A 17,041-nucleotide genomic window follows, 5' to 3' on the forward strand; every position below is an offset into this window, starting at 1 on the left:
TTCTTGGTGTGCTTTTGTTTATTGGTTGTTCCTTGTTCTGGTTTGTGGTTGTTCCGTCGTGGTCTTTCTGTATTTCTCGCTTGTATGAAGAACGGCGACGACTGCTTCTTCATTGAAGTGGTCCACTAGGTTGATAGCATGGCTGTTCAATTGTGATGCTTCACCAGTTATGACGATTGGTTGAAGATCAGTGATGGCTTCTTCTTCATTGAAAGTTCATTGAAAGCCGCCTGTTAGGTTAATAGTAGGGTTGTTGGTCACCAGGGCTGTCATCGTCTTGTCTGGTATGTTGTGGGTGTCGATGGTGACCCTCTGTTCTTGTGATGTATGGGGTAATAGGTTTGGAATCGATACTCTATTCTTGGGTGCTCCCTTCTTTCTTCCGGGGGTTTCAGGGGATTCTTTGTATGTGTCACGATTTCAGTGTTGAGGTATCGACGCTCCGTGGTTGTCGTGAGGGAAGGTGTAAGATATAAGGATTTTTCTCTTACATGGTTTGTTCTGGTGATGACCGTGTTAGGCGGGGTGTTTCCTGAATTTGAGGCTGCTTCTGCTGGGTACTGTTGTCTTTGTGTGCCCATGGCCATTGTTGCACGATCTTGCTCTCTTTCTTGGCATTCCTTTCTGGGTCGGGGAATTCACGGTGCAGAGGTAGCAGGGTAGGTGATCCTCTGTGTGGTGTATTGTGCAAGCACAGTATTGATGATTCTTTTAGTGTCCATATGCTTGGATGCTCTTAAGTTCAGTCTGTAATTTCTGTCGAGGGGTCAGGTGTGTTTCTTATGGGTGCGTTTTCGAGGGTTATTGGAGGGGTGGGATTTCGGCTGTCGGGTGGTTTAGTACTCGGTTAAGGCGAATAGTGCTAGATCTCAGGGTATTAGCAATTGACAGGAAGTTGGTACTTGGTTTCACGGGTGTGGATGATCTATAGTGGCAGGTAGTGCTTAACGCTTTAATTGGCGCCCAGGGCATGAAGGGGTCCTGTTTCAAGCGGTCTCGGGCGGTCGTTCGAGTAACTAGGTTTCGGGACCCTTTGGTTGCTAGAGGAAGGTCTGGGTTTTAGGGAGTAATAATTCAGCGCCCGGATCTGAGGTGACTGGACATAGCTAGGTAATCAATATGCAAGTGCCAGAAGGGGCCCTCCGGTCGCAGCAAATTTCCCTGTACAACTCTTAATGTGTGACCTGGTAGGTATTTCTGGCACACCATACAATTGCTCACAGACGCAAACATATTCACAAAGATTTGGCACAAACCAGTCTTCACTTATCCCTACAGCCACATGCTATTTCGATACATGGGAAGGATAGTTAAGCTGTTCTACTGTCAAATGTAGCAACTTCCTTGACATAACCTTTCTTGTGCCATCATGTTGCCAAACCAGTTCAGTTGGAAACAGAGACCACCCTCTGCTCTTCCACAGATTTTTTTCAGCGTCTGATGCTTCTCCTTGCAGCTCAATTATTTGTAACATTGGAATTGCATTACCTTTCTGGCAATGCACTGTTCTCTTTGCTCACTTTCAATACTGATATTGGGGTTATTTGTTCTTCCTTGCCAGGGTACAGCACATGTGATCCCCCTGGCAGATATGCAGCTTCTTTTGCTGTTCTGTCTGGTCTTTCATTTCCTAGTGAGATAAAATCTTGCCCTTCTGTATGGGCTTTGCACTTTATTAATGCTAATTCACTTGGAGTGGTAACATTTCCAATAGTTTTCTCAACAATGCTGCATGTTGAACAAGAGCACAGTCGCGTCTTTTAAACCCTCTGCTTTCGCATCTTGCTAGTCCTAAATGTACTGTGGAGGTGGCATAAACTGAGTCTGACAAGATGTTCACCGCTTGGCCTTTGGTCATGTTCAGTGCTTCCATTGGAGCCACTAATTCAGCTGCTTGTGCAGAGTAATGATTTGGCAATCGGGTTTGCGAGTACACTATTAACTCATCCCCCTTTTTTTAATCCCCTTCCATACCCCACTACTGCACAACCTGAGTGCCTCTGTTCCGTGGTTTAATCACTGCTGGAACTTCTGTCAATGAAGATCATATCCACCCTTTGATCACTTGTTCCTTAACTAGGGGGTTACCTTAACTGCTGTCAATGCATGCTACATAGTCATGCACATAGTCTCCTTATTTGTTCTGCAGTTAACTCTGCTGGGATTATTGTTCTGCACTTCACCACTTCTATTGCAGAGTTTGTTAGTATTGTGTCATACCATGAAGGCCTCTGAGTAGTCCGTGTTGATTTAGTTTTCTCCAGTATTGTAAATAATGCATGTTCCACATACAGAACTACTGGGCACCCCAGGTTATTGTGGAAGCCTTTTCAATAGCAAATGTAGCAGCTGCAAGTACCTGGTCACACGGGAAGTGTCCCTGCATTCAATTACACACTGTCTGGTGTATGGCCTCTACTCTTTCTGGAGTTATTTTTTTTCCTGTCTGCTGAAAAAATCTGACCCAAATACAGCACCTCTTTTTGACAATATTGGCATTTCTCCCTGTCCATCTTGTATCTTTTGTCAGCTGGCAGTGTTGGTAGTGTCACCAAATCCTTTCTACACTCTTCTGTTGTGTTGCACACTAATAAGTCCTCAACATATTGTATCACTGTCTTCGCAACCTATAGGTTGCTCATGCTTGGCCCTTCACAGTACCTGTGAGGCATTCTATTATGTTCGAACCGCATACCGTGATACAAAAGATGGTGAGATACCTGGAGTCTGGGTGTAGTGCGATGGAGAAAAAAAAAGCATTCTTTAAGTCAACCATATTGGAAAAAATGTGCCTCTGCAAGAACGCTGCAAACAATTGTCGCTGGGTTTGGGACCAATGGATATTCTGCCACAATGTCATTCAGAGGGCGTAAATCTTGTTTCAAACGTCACACCACTCCCTTTGCTTTCTTAATCGGATAGATAGTGTAGCAAGGTGATGAACTCACCTGTATTATGCCTTGCTGCCATAGGGCATGTAATGTCTCATATGCCCTCATCTGCTTCTCATGATGAGGGGTATTGTTTTACGCGTGGCAATAGTGCTCCCTCTTAACTTGATGTCTACCGCCCCTGCCCCTTTGAGTATTCCTACGTCATGGGGTCCTGTTGTCAACAAGCTCTTGGGCACCTCTTCCAAATCTTTCTGTAAATATTGTGCTTTCTATTTTATCTGCATCATTTGGGGCACTGCTCTTTCTGTTATACAAACTGGGCAAGGTAGGTTCAGCTCAAATACTACCACTCCTCCTTCGTTCTCTTTTGGGGCAAACAACTCTGTGTCACTTACTCCCGTCAATGTCAGTGTAGGATCAATACATAATACTGATCGCCATTCCGTTTTGTTCTCATCAGTAGCAACCCGTATAATCCTGTCTTTCCGTACTACTACTTAATCCAAGTACAGTAGTGTGTGCATGTGTGCCTGAGCCAACAGAGGGCCACTGAGGCCTGAACAACAACTTGTTGGACAGCCGCAACACCTTCCCCTCAATCCCTGGCAGCCATCCCAGCAATGCCTTCACAACACCTCTGTGTGTAGGTATCCCCCTCATTGCACTGTGTGCATGATATGCCTAAATCAGAACTGCTAGCCGGGATGGGTATATTCCCGGTGTGGAGCACACCATCCCTTTTTCTGAAATATTGATGGGAGTGTCTTTTGAATACAGCAAAGGTGCTACAATGTGCTGCGCCCCTATGGTTAAGGTCAAATCTTTTGTTAGAGGAACTTTCAGAATTGTCCCTGAAAACCTTGTATGTCCAAACTTTTGTTAAATAATGGAAATCATTCCTTCTTGATGCATGATCTGGTCGCCCCAGTATCTATAAGAAAGGAAAATCCCCTCTGTCTTATCTGAACTGCCACCTACAGTTCCTCCTCGGGGTCTTCAATTCCTCCTAGAACAGGACACACTTGCACTCCCCGTGGGCAAAAAGTGTTTGCGGAAGACGCAAATGGGTTACCACCCACCATTGTCACTCCAGTATATTGGGGTATGGTGTTCTGACCCAATATTGTCACCCCTTCGGGTATCTGTCTGCGCTGGTGCCTGAAGTGAGCTCACTGTTCCTTGAGTTCCTGCCATTTCCCCATTTGATACCTGCACCTGTCCTTGGGTAGTAATTCCCTGTGTCTGTGTAGGCTGTATCTGCACTTGCTGCTGCTGTGGTATTACTTGTACTTGCGGTGTAGTCTGCAACATGTATGTCTGTCACTGTTGCAGTATGACCTGCATCTGTGGAGATGTCTGCTGCATGTATGTCTGCTGTATTTGCCCTCCCTGTGCACCTAGTGGGCATGTTCATCGGACATGTCCAAACTTCCTGCATGCGTAACACTGTACTCCCAAACGTGGAGTCATACCGCCGTATCCCATGCCCCTTCCACATGTGTAGTATCCTCTCCCTATCTGATACTGTACCATATATGCACCTCCCCCGCCTGCCTGCGTAACCCCAGGCTGCTGCATGTTTGTGAATGCTGGTTGCTGTGACATTGATATCATCCCCCACTGCTGGGTAGGTGGCACCCCTGTGTAGCCCCTTGGTGGCATCACAGCCACGGGAAGCCCCCTTGCTGTGCCTGAGGAGCCACCACTGACCCTGTGAGTATGTCTCCTTGTGTATTTTTGTCAGTTTCTTTCTGAACCAATTTGTTTTCTGCCTTGGTTGCATTATCCTCTATCTCCTTATCCTTCTGTTATTTTCATGAAAACATGCACAACTGTCACCTGTATCTCAGGCCAGCCCTATGCCTCAATTCCCATTATTTATAATAAAGAGACCTGTACATCCACAGGGAGCCCCCTCACTAGGATATGTTAAAACAAAGGTATTTTTTCATCCCATGACTGCTTATTTTCCTGTGTCCACATTTCCTGTATGGATCGTATGTATTCCGCAGGGTCCTCGTTAGGCTTCATTTTGCGGTCCAGTATAGATCCCATGTCTGGAAAGCGCTACCTCAGAGCCTTCCAAACATGTGCTCGATAATTGTTGAAGGGAGCTCCAACATGTGTATATTGAGCTTAATTTTACCCCAGAATATTTGCCTGCTGCCATATTGTCACTTCTCTCCCTGACCAATACTGCCAACAAACCTTTGATATGGCCAATGGGATTCACGCTGTCTTTCTCAAAAACATAAATCTACTTGCTCGCCCTTGCCATCAACAAAGGTAAACTGTAAACTAGCTCATCCCTGTCCATTGTCTGCCACGGTATGTAATCAAAGTCGCCCCTTGCTTTCTGTAAAAGTGGCATTTGTGTGCACACCCTGCATTTATTACCGCGTTGTGATCTTTTTGCTACAACTATTTGGTTTTCCTGCTTCAGAGCCTGTTTCCCCAGTCACCCAATGATTATTCCCTTTCCTTCTCTTCTCTTTCATCCCTTCTCCTTTCCTCTCTATCTGTCAAAGAGTGGGTGTCTGTTTAGTCACCCCCTGAACGCTGTTAGCGCTGTCTTCCCAGTCTGATGTGGTTTGCCCTTCGTATGCCGTGTCAGTTTCACTATTGTCCGAGTCCCGTCTACACTTGTCTTTACTAAATGTGATGCTTCCTGCTGTCCACCCGTTTATTTGTTCACTTCTCGTTTTTCTTTCCTTTCTCCTCTATTTCACTTTCCATAGCTTTTTCTAACTCCTTGAACACACTGTCACTTTGTTGCTGCACACTTTTTTTTTGTCATTTAAATATTTCCTCTTCCCTTTTTCGTCCTTGCCAATGACGCTTGTACTGCCCCTGTCTTGCTTTTTATGTGGTCCTTCCTTGTCTTGACACTCTGGTGTAGGATTTGTATACCCTGTGTCTGGTTTTAACGGGTATATTTTATAGGGTGTTGGCGCACTTCCCTGCTTCTCCTCTTTCCTTTTCTCAGTTTCTTTCTCTTTCTCCTCATATAATTTCCAAAGCCCCAGAATGTCCCATCTCTTTTTGAGTTTAACTCCTTCATATGTAGCTGCTATACTGCCTATAATATCTTTATCGAACGTTCCCTCTCCATGCCACTCTTTAACACTTGCCCACGGCATCGTGTACACACTCAAAATGATAAGTTTATATTTTACTGTAGTATTGGGGCCATCTACTACAGATGGTTAAATGGGGCATCCATCCAGTAGGCCGTCATTGCCTCTGCCTTACCTTTATCTTATTTGTATGTTCTTCTTTCCTACCTTCCTTCACAACATTAAAAACAAACTTCTTTTTAAATTGTATTTCACTTTCTTCAAACAACCCCACTCAATGTTTAAACTTGCAACTGTGCTCGATCGCCCCACTTTTGTCCACTCCAGCCTTCTCCACAGGCCCACCACCTTAACAGTAAATCCCTGTATTAGTGAGTTAGAAAAAGTTGTTGCTCTCCTCCTTGCTCAACTGGATCAGCAACTCGCGCTACGTGGCTTTGTGCTATGTACACATTAATTTGGTTCTGGCTCTTCCGCTCCTTCCACAGCCACATGAAACGAACACTACAATCACTTTTTACAAGACAGTAAAAGGAACTGCTGCTACTAACAAACACGTGCGCACCTATAACCACACACACTCTTACGCAAGGAAAAAGAAATGATGCAACTATACCAAGTGCCTGCTCTACGCGCACCTGTTGTCTAACCTGGTCTGCCACTTACTGCACAACCCTCTGCTCTAATGCAGATGTGCCACTGTCCACCTGATCCCTATCAGAATGGCAGACCTAATATCTAAGACTAGCCCGATCAATCGCCCTCTTCCCTCCCACCCTTGACGCTTTCATGCACAGGTACACTTTCGTATCCTTTTAGGAGATTCTCTACTTCTTTCAACCTCAGTCTCCCTTTAAAGACCTGCACTTTCGGGCAGAGCCAAACCAGGCAGACTTTTGGGAAGTGACATCCACGGACCTCTTGAGTTCTTCATACTAGCCAACAGATGCTGCCTGGCAATCCTCTGGGAGCACGGCTGGAATTCTTCACACCTCTGTCAAACGGCAAAGAGATCTCGCTGGGACCTCTAAAGATGTGTCGGGGTTGCCTCGTAGCACTCACCAGAAAATTACAAAAGTAGTCAAAATGGAGTGTACGCCAGTGCAAGAAGTAATGCAAATTTTATTCAGGGCAGTTCGGACAGCAAATTCAAACAGAACACTGGACAGAACTGCATTAAAATGCGCTGTCAAAGAACTGCCCTTGAAGTGAAAACTTTTATAGACAAAAAAAAATTGGCATTTTGGATCATGCAACATAGAAATATCTCCCCGTAGAAATGATTGGTTCTTGCACTTTGGACTCAAATAGAACCCTATACATTATGCAGGATCATTTAGTCCATGAACCTTCCCACACTGCCCTCAATTACAATAATGTGACATCACAATCCACCCCCAATTCCCACAACACAAAATTATATGATTGATACCTTGAGACGACCAGCGGAACTTTATTCCGCCCTGGTCGCCTCTTCCTGATTCTTATGGGAACGGCTACCCGTCATGACATCATCAGAGCCTTGATCCATGATCCATGGACATGCTTTAAAATTATTGTTGCATATTGGGAACATTCTAACCCTCTTCCCAGGGAAATTGGTCTGCGGGCGATTTGAAACTGCTGTGGGTCTTGCCTGCTTCACTAGAAAATCACATTTCATAAAGGATTTTGAATTATAAAATGGTCAGACATTCCTCTTTCTCTGGCAGACCCTGTGCGCTCTAATCAGTTGACCTAAAAAAATAACCTCTGTGGTCTTCTCTGTACACTTGGCCATGGATCGCATGCTCTGCGCTAATGAACTGTCTGCCGTGAATTAAATGCTCTCAAACGTTTAAAACAAAGGCTTTTGGGGCCTATTTACCACGCTTCATTCTACCACTAAGTTTAATTATACTTACCTGTGCGCTACCACCCACCTTTCTAAATACCTAAGCCCAAGTCCCCATCTACATTTGCTGTGAAATGTAGTTAAAAAAAATAACAAATGTGCCTCAAACAAACTGGTCTGCAAAGAAACGGGCTAGTTCCTGGTTTTCAGGATACCCATAATTATTATGAGATTAATTGGCATACAATAATTAGATGTAGGCAAATTCTTTCTTTTGAATATTGGGGATATCCTGAATACCTGTGGGATTCTGGCCCTCAGTGTCTGGAGTGGGACAACCCTGTTTGAAACAAAGGGTTAATTTAGCCTATTACCAAATTCCTGGTTAAATCTGAATGTTCTTCAGTCTGCCATACTGGTTTGTGGGTTATATGCCAAAGTTTATTTGCTGTTTCCAGGTTTATTATTGTTCATTACAAATTGTTTTGTTAGGACACATTTTTCACCAACGATAAATTGTTTAACTAACATAGTGCGACTGGATTAGCATTTAACCAAAAAAAGAATGTGTTTGTAAATCTGATATTTTAATGCAGGAATATTATATTTTGTCAGATGACGGCTTACCTTTTGGTGTAATCAGTTTTTACATCAACTCAATGAATTTAGTGAAGTTTTCACAAGTTTTTATTTTTGTGAAAACGCGTCTTATGAAGAAAGCATGGCAGTTTTCTTTTCGTGCCTGTTATGGTTTTTAAAATCTGATTTCTGACAAATGCCTGCTCTACTAGACCAGTGTCCTTGTGTTTGTTACAGTACATATCTCAGAAATGCTATTTTCTATCGGGGATGAGTGTCTGAGTGGGGCCATTGTGGCTTTTTGCCACCCCAGCCTTACAATGAACAAAGGACTGTAAGGAACTCCTGGTGGCAACAGTAAAGACAGACACAAGTGATCACAGTTCAAGGGTGTTTATTGAGCTATGAATGCAGGGTGGAAAAACGCCTAATCTAAACCTAAATCTAAGATGGGAGCAAGCGTTGACAATCAAATGAAAAATAAGGCAGTCCTTGTGGCGTTGTCAAAATAAAAAGACTTATACTAAGAAAAACCCTATTGACAATTCCTTATGACTAATTACAAAAAGAGTGTGGGATAAGGGTTCAATAAATAGAGAAGTGTTCACAAATAATAAGTCTGGATGTGATTGCCTGGGGTCTCCCTTCCCCGCATTTTTAGCACGGAATAAAGTGGGACCTTGGAACACACGCTCGAGCCTTCTTAGCACAAGCTGACAGTTCTGTTCCAGCTATCTGGTTCTTCGATGGTAAAGTCTCTTTTCAATAAGTCTCTTGCCCTCAAGGGCCTGATGTATTCAACAACAAATACAAAGTTGTGCTTCACAAATACTTTGGGTGCTGGCTTCACCTCTGGGTCCCCCTCTTCTGGGCACAAACACCTCACTAATTGTAGTGAACAAATTCATAAGACTGTTCCCTTCTCAGTCAACTTTGGGTGATGGCTTTCCACCCCTGGATCTCCCTCGACCAGGCTCGGATCAAAAATGACAAGGGGGACACTTTCCTTCCTCTTGTCTTACAATACCTCTTGCTCTCACAGATCTTAATGTATTTTTAAACAGGTTTTCAAGCTTCGCCCCTCTTTGTTGGTTTCCCTCGACTTTTCAGATATACAGTTCATGTACTAATTTTCACCATGCAGGATTCACTTCTCTTAGCTTTAGCAATCCTCTCCTGGTCAAAGACTTTGAACGGTACAGAGGATTTTACAAGACCCCTGTATGACCCCTGTATGACCACTTTGACCTACTTTGCCTCTTCCAAAGACCTTCTGGTTACGGTTGTCTTTTTACCATCTGGTAATCGCCCAGAGTTTCCTGCCTAAGAACCCGTCTGGTGCCGGCTTCCTCTGTTACTGTTTCTCAAAGTTCAAATTAGCGGTTGGCTATTTTTCGCTCAGCACAGTTCGGTTTCTTATCAGTTCTCTCGACTCACGTGCTGTGATGAGCCGCTTACCTTTCTTTATCCATTTAGTCAAGGTTGGTACCACAGAGACTGACATCCTTGCTAATCAGTGGAGGAGGGTCTCTCGTACCATAGACATCTGCTACAACACACGCTGGCCTTTGTTCGCAATCTTATTTTTCCGTTTGCAGAGGTTTCACTGGACTGGCTGGGAAAGGGCAAGGTCACCTCTCTCCTTGTCACTCTCTCAGTATTCGCCATCTTTCACCTCCTCTTGAACTGCCGTGCTGAGTTAGCCCTTACGTCGTGCAGTCTGCCTTGCTCGTCCTGTGCTCTCATGCTCTACCTTTTATCCCTGTGGAGATGGGAAAGGGCCGTCCGCTGCGTGTGGTTCTGGTCAGTTGCCTGACTTTGCCTGACCCTTGTATTAGGTCGTCCGGTAAACGGCTCTGGTGTTGGTCTGTTGTCTTTCGTGCTGTGCAAAAGTGTTGGTGTCGGAAAGGGGGGGGGGCAATATTTTGGGATATCCTGTGTGGTAGGATGGGGAAAAGGTGTTGAAAGAAGGGGTATACTGTCTCTCACCGGACTGTCTCACTTCCCAAAGACCGCCCCCCCCCCATTCCAGGGGATCCTCCCTCACTGGTCCAACCCCAGGAACTGGATCCAATAGCGATGGTCGTGTCCTGGCCACCTGGATGACAGATCCCTGGGCACTAGCCAGGGAGACACCATCAGGCTTCTCACAGGACTCGCTAGGTTTCCTCACCAAAATCAATATTTTTAGATCTGCATTCACAAGCAAGTGACTTTCGTCAGATATGTTGTGCTAATGTTTGACTACTTTTCAGAGAAGCCATTTCTGTCTACCCATTTCTGATGCATTTTCAATCCACTTCAAAACAAAGGGGTACTGGGATGATACTGTTAATCAAGGCCTTCATTTAGGTATTAGATGTCTGTCGACTAACTCGTTGCTACAGTCTGGTCTTCCAGAGATCTGGTCATTGAGGAACATTTTTACTATTGGAATGCAGAGTCCTTCAGCAGGATATCTGTGCCGCATCATTCTATTATATACTTGTAAGGAGATTTAGTTTGGGGAATAAATATTACGATTTGATAAGAGCGACTCTTGCTGCTCTCGACTTAGCTCACATTTGCTTACAATCTGAACGTTGGGACCAGGGTTGTGCTGGGTATTGCACAAAATGAATTTCTGGTAAGGTTGGGCACAATCACATGCACCTCGAATGTACAATTCAAATCATAACCCCCATCCAACCCTCAGCCATCTCCTCCATCTGTGAGACACTCATATTGCAAACTGTGCAAACAAGCACTGTTCAGAAAACTGAAAACACCTGCATTTTTGTAAAGTTTTTATTTTTTGTTTCATTAACAGCCATGTTTTTGCTCATTTTTAGATGGGGAAGGAAGAATTGAACAACTTGCTGTGCGTTTTAAAACTCAAGACTTGGCAGATTCCTTCAAGAAAATGTTTGAAGAATGCCAGAAGAAGTTGCCAGAAAATACAGCTGCATCCTAACTCCAAACCTGTTAAATTGTCCATTTAACGTCAACAAATCGTTTTTTGTTTTTCAGGCAAGCTGCTAGTGTTAAGCAGAAATTCTAACTAAAAAAATATCCCTGTGAAACGGATTTGTCTTGGAGAGATAAATTGTCTGTTTGTATCCAGGGTATGTTTTCAGAACATTGTTTTCTTTTTCTGGCTGAACAGAGACTTACCCTGAGACCTGGATGCCTTAAGTCAACACGATTCTTTAAACGTTCTCAAATAAACGGAAATATTACTTGTGAAAGTTATCCATATAGTGTAAATAACAATTATACATTTCTGTTAATATTTGAAAGAGTACATTCCTATTAAAAGTGTAAACTTGAACTAGCTTTCAAGGTCTGTTGTATGTCTGTTTCATTCTCATGTTTCAATAAAATAACATTGAGTCTGTACGGTATCGAGACACCAAACTGATGTTAACACTATTATACTTTCTGGTTCCAATCCCATTGGGTGGATCTTTCACATCACAGTGGGCAATTTATATCATGAATGTAAATAAGGTATATATTTAAATGTAAGTCCATTGTCTTCTATTTTTTTTTTGCAGGTTCCAAAAGAGTCTGCTAATAACACATTAACCTGTTCCGTTCCGTTCCATTCCATTTAAATGTGGTCTTTTTGTGGATAAAAAATACCTGTTTGTAAATTGTATTTGTGGCTTTTTCATTATTAATAAATCATGTTTTTATGACAATAGTTCCTATTGTTGTAAGTATTCAAGATTAGCGTGTTTTTTGCTACTTATGCATGCAATATTATTTCTGTGCTTGTTTATACATCGCATCTTATATTTTAAAGGCCTATGTTTTGAAATCGAGGTGTGATTGGAGTTAGTCACAATTTTATCTTCAGAGTTAACAGTGGTTGGAGACTCAGTCATTCTTTCACAGATTTACACATTGATCATTTCTGATTTAAAACCAGGATGAAAAATATTTCTCTAGAGGTGTGGTTCATTTGTTTGTATAACACAATTATACCCCTTTCCCGCACTTAAAATGGCAGAGTTCACTCTTAACTTTGAGGTTCTACTCCCAATCTTCGTTCAGGGAGGTACACCACTTCTGGACTGATCTGCCTCCTTTCACACCATGGAATGCATACAATGTGCGTCATGGATAAATCAGAGTTCACTGACTAGGTGATGTATTACTGTTTTTATGGGATGGATGCAAACTGCATTCCCGCTGATATCCATGGTGTTGTGCACCACAGCCCTAACCATTTTGATTGCTCTTCATTGGTTGTTTAGGATCTGATTCTCGGATCTCCTCTAGGTGAACTCTCACTTTCCCGTGCACCACCCTGGATCCTACCACAGATTGGATCTCCCATTTGAACAGAAGGGAGCGTTTGATTCTTCACCCTTTCCCCTCAATTGCTATCCTTTGGGAGACTTGCCCCTGAGGACTTAACATTGACAGGACCGAAATGTTCTCAAGGCCTGAGTTTTTGAAAGCAGGTGGAAAATCTACCTGTTTTCAATAAGCTTGCAAGTGGACTCTTTTCTGTCACTGGTGGTTACCGAAAGGGGTTAATCTACTCCATTTTTCACTAGACCATGTAGATTTGATCTCCATACTCGGGCGGTTTCATCTCCTTTGAATCTCTCAGCCCTCCTGGCATTAAAACATTGTCTTGTTTACTCATGCACACAAGCAATGTGAGCAAATAGCTTTAGCAGTTATACTAGTGATTAATTGGAAGTCTTATTTCTTATCCTTCTCCCTCCCTTTGTTATTCTAGTGGGGGGCCGGCCCTCCCACAGCCCCCCACTGGTTCCCTTCTCACCTATCCTGTGTTCGGCCATGTTGCCATGACAACTGAGTGGGGGGGCGCCTCCTGGCTGCCCTCCCACTGTGTCCCTTCCTCTGCCCTCACCCTGCGCCTAACTCCCCATGCCCCCCATCTTTGTACGGCTCGGGGCTTGTGGCAAAATCCTTGTGCCCACACTTCATGGAGAGCTGAGATGTCGGGAAGAAACAGTTTTCTCACTGCAAACCATCAGGAGCAGATTTAAAGCCAGAGAGCAGCAGCAGGAAAAAAATGCTGACATGCAGGGGAAATAAGTCAGCAGTCGGGCACAAATCATGATGAGTCCCTCCGCGCTAGGTGAGTGGGGGTTCAGCTTGTTGAGGTATCCTGATTAATCCAAAGGAAGCAAGTAAGTTCTTTCGGTAAAGCTATTGTCAAAGGAGACCCTCCTGTTCAGTGTTTCCCTCCTTTGAACACTGGCAGTGCCTCCATTTATACACATAAGCAAGGAATGTTGTAAGATTCCAAGTCGCATGGGAGACTTTACAACATGTTATGATGCCAGGAGTGGAGAGCCTGTAAACCTCTAAACAAGTGGACATAGGAAATATAGCACCTGCCACAACACGTTTACAAGTACTGTTAACTTTAACAACAACATGTTTGTCTACAGTTAGTCATGGTGTGCAAAATAAAACAATGAAATAACTGCCATTATATTGAATATATAAATTACATATAATTTGATAGCTATTATAAGTTTGTGAAAACATCTATGTACATATAACAGAAACCTTTCACACACTGAACGATTAGCAAAAGAATGGTTAGGAATTCAGGGGAAACCTGATCATCATTCAAACTTTAATTGAAGCTGATAGGCCCGTTGAGTGTTTAATGGAACAATTATTGTGCTCGAATGGTACAACGGCAAACCGATCCTCCATGAAATTTGAGGATTTTCACATGACTCATTGTCCTCTGAAAGTGTGTGAGCAGTGGAAATTTCCAACAAGCCATGAGATCTATCTTGTAACTGAACCATTGTCTATTGATTTGCCCAATTACAGATAGGGATCCGTTTTTATCCCCTGGTGAATTTGTTGGGACGTAATCCGCCATGTAAATTATGGAACACCATTTACTGTCTCAATGAAGCGTTATTAGATATATACAGAGTGAGCATAAAAATGAAGCGAGTGCTATGCTGCAAACAGAACCAGGAGAAGGGGTCAGTGGAGCACAAGCTGGGAAACCTGGGAAGATTATTGGCGAAATAAAGTGGGATTGATATAGAGTGAAGAATCTACACATTCAGGAAGATATCGCAAAGCTATTACCCAGAAAAACACAATATCCATTAAAACCTGAAGAAGAGGCATGCATTTCTGTTGTAATACATTTGTTAGAACACGGAATACTCGTACCGATGCCTAGCCAATTCAACACTCCAATTTTACTTGTGAAGAAACCTGGCAGATATGTCTATAGATTTGTACAAAATGTAAGGGCAGGTAAAGCTGTGGTTTTACCAACATTCCCTCTGGTGTCTAACCCAGGGACCGTACATTTATGTATACCACCCACAGTGCCTCATTTCATTTGTTGATTTGTGCCTTTGCTGCCAGATTTCCTTTTTGGATTATTTGTAGAAAGGCTGGATGCTTCAACATCACCCACACTTTAGTGTCGCTGGTGCCGAACTTCGCCATAACTAAACCAGGAAACCTAAATATAGTTCCTACCTCCAGAAAAGTTTCTTGGCTAAATCTGAGGCAGTCTTGGATGAAAGGAGCCCTTTTCCTATGGTCCTATCGAACAGGTGTGAACAATGAGGCAAGCAACTTCCTTGAGGTTTACTTTGGTGCTCGGGAACGGGATCAGGATGTCTTGACCCTGGCTACAGACTTGAGGGACGCCATTTGTCTTGACATGTCACCAGAGCTGGAGTGCACTGTTGCAAATCCTTGCTGGGGTAGACGGCATTCAATGTTCCTGACCAAGAGTCCATAACAAAGACAGTAGACTTTGTTGGCATTGCATGGGCGAGGTATCTCATCCTTGGGATTACCTCCATGTTGCCAAGGACGAGATACCCCGTCCTTGGCACTTAAGAGGTTAATGAAACAGAAAACATGAGAAGGCATTGAATCACCAAAAAAGGCCTTGGCACTGGGAGATGGGAGGAGGGTGGGGGGCATGGCAGTTAAAAGGTTAATGGAATGTAAGACCAACACTTTGCCAGACATTTTGGTATAGGAGTATCAAGCAGCTGTTATAGTTTGGTAAATGTCTACCCAGCTGAGTCATTAGTTACTATCCACATTACAGTTCAATGGATGGTCAATGCTATTTATTGCATAAATAGTCAAAATACTGTTTTTGTGCTACGTGGGCACCTCTGCAAGTGGTTTATTCTGCCCAGGACATGCGCGCACACACATGTAAGAATAGTGTTCCATCTTCTTGGACCACTTCCTACTTCAGTCAGCAGTGTCCCCTTATTACTTGGAAAATGCTACTAGATGATGTGCATATCTCTGGGCAAGGGTTGGTCCTTAACAGATCTACTTTTTGGAGCAGGCACAGCTGAGCACTGGTACTATTTTGGGGATGCGGGCGGGATGGCCTTTTTTCAATAACTTATCCTTTCTGTTCTTTCATCTTTTGGAGGCACATGTTGCAAATTGGACAACCCTAAAAAATGATCCATGTGGCCACATTATCTTCTGGGACACCCTTTTCCTAACCTCTTTAGCTTGAAACCCATCTATCATCTCCAAGACCAGTAGGTATAAAAGGATCGGATGTTTCCATCAGGAATATCAAGTCTGACTTGTGGCCTTGTGAGTTGTTACCCAGGGTACTGCCTGCTTCTGGATACCTTCCTTCAAAAGAATGTCTCTGCTGACCCTCAACCTGTGAAAACACAAAATCAAGATGGTCACATTGGCCCATATTTTGCAGCCTCTGATCTATCAGGACAGCTCATTGTGTATGGGCCTTCGGGACTCGTATTTTCACTTCCTGAAACACCAGTGGTTCCTGAGATTGATAGTGTCTCCAGATAGTTTTCCTAACTATCCTTCCATCCATGGCTTCCTGGGTTTTGATAACTGGCTGCTGCTGTGGCCATGCTCTCCAAGTTTTGTGTGAGAACATCTTTTCAGAGCAGTCTATCTATGCCACTGGTTAAGTCTGATACAGTCACAGTTCCTTTAATCTCATTATCTGAGGTTAATTGGGGCAGTGTTGCATACACAAGAAGTCCACTGCCTAGTACCTGTGTCAACCATTTAAGTCCTCGTGACCGCCTGCATCATCTTATCATAGGCAAGGCTGAGAATATGGCCTTTCCAGCAGCTACTGAGGAGAAAATGGTCCCAATTTGAAACAACCTTTTTTGGTTGTCTCACACATAAAATCCCCTGCTGAGAGAGCTGTTTTGTCAGCCAAGGTCAGTGGCTGCCCTCACAGATGTCTCTTATGGCGGAATATTCAGATGTATGCATTTTCACCGAATCCACTCTTCGAGATGTATTTATTTTTTCTTCGAATTTGATTTTATTATGCAGGGGGAGACCCCTTATCCTTTACCCTTACCCCATGCCCATCTATGTTTTAAAATGTAACCACTTACCCAACCAAATTCGGTGAAATGTAGGTATACGGGAAAGTTTCAACTTGGCGAGTTCAGTGGCACCCGAAAGACCATTTGGTCCTCAAATCTCAACCTCTTGGTGCTCGGAGCAATTTGTGTCCTTTCTACCATCCATTTGAGGCAACTTTGTTCTGATATTAATTGACCACACAATGGGCAGCGCTGCCCGAACAGGTTCAGAGGGGGTAGTGTGGAATCCTTGAAGGTCTGCAGAGAATACATGCAACTCTGGATCTGATCTCTGGAGAACCT

General features: G+C 43.5%; 1 protein-coding gene across 1 annotated transcript in view; it reads left to right on the top strand.

Moving 5' to 3' along the window:
- The window catches only part of LOC138526300 (E3 SUMO-protein ligase RanBP2-like), a 1,418,318-nt gene extending 1,406,225 nt beyond the window's left edge, over window positions 1–12,093 (top strand). Inside the window, exon 28 of the mRNA XM_069636875.1 lies at window positions 11,216–12,093. Coding sequence (XP_069492976.1) covers window positions 11,216–11,337 — 122 coding nt within the window. The 3' untranslated portion in view covers window positions 11,338–12,093. The remainder of the gene's footprint in view (window positions 1–11,215) is intronic.
- The last annotated feature ends 4,948 nt before the right edge of the window (window positions 12,094–17,041 follow it).

This window comes from Ambystoma mexicanum, chromosome 7p (genome assembly GCF_040938575.1).
Source record: "Ambystoma mexicanum isolate Mex_15411 chromosome 7p, UKY_AmexF1_1, whole genome shotgun sequence".
NCBI lineage: Eukaryota > Metazoa > Chordata > Amphibia > Caudata > Ambystomatidae > Ambystoma > Ambystoma mexicanum.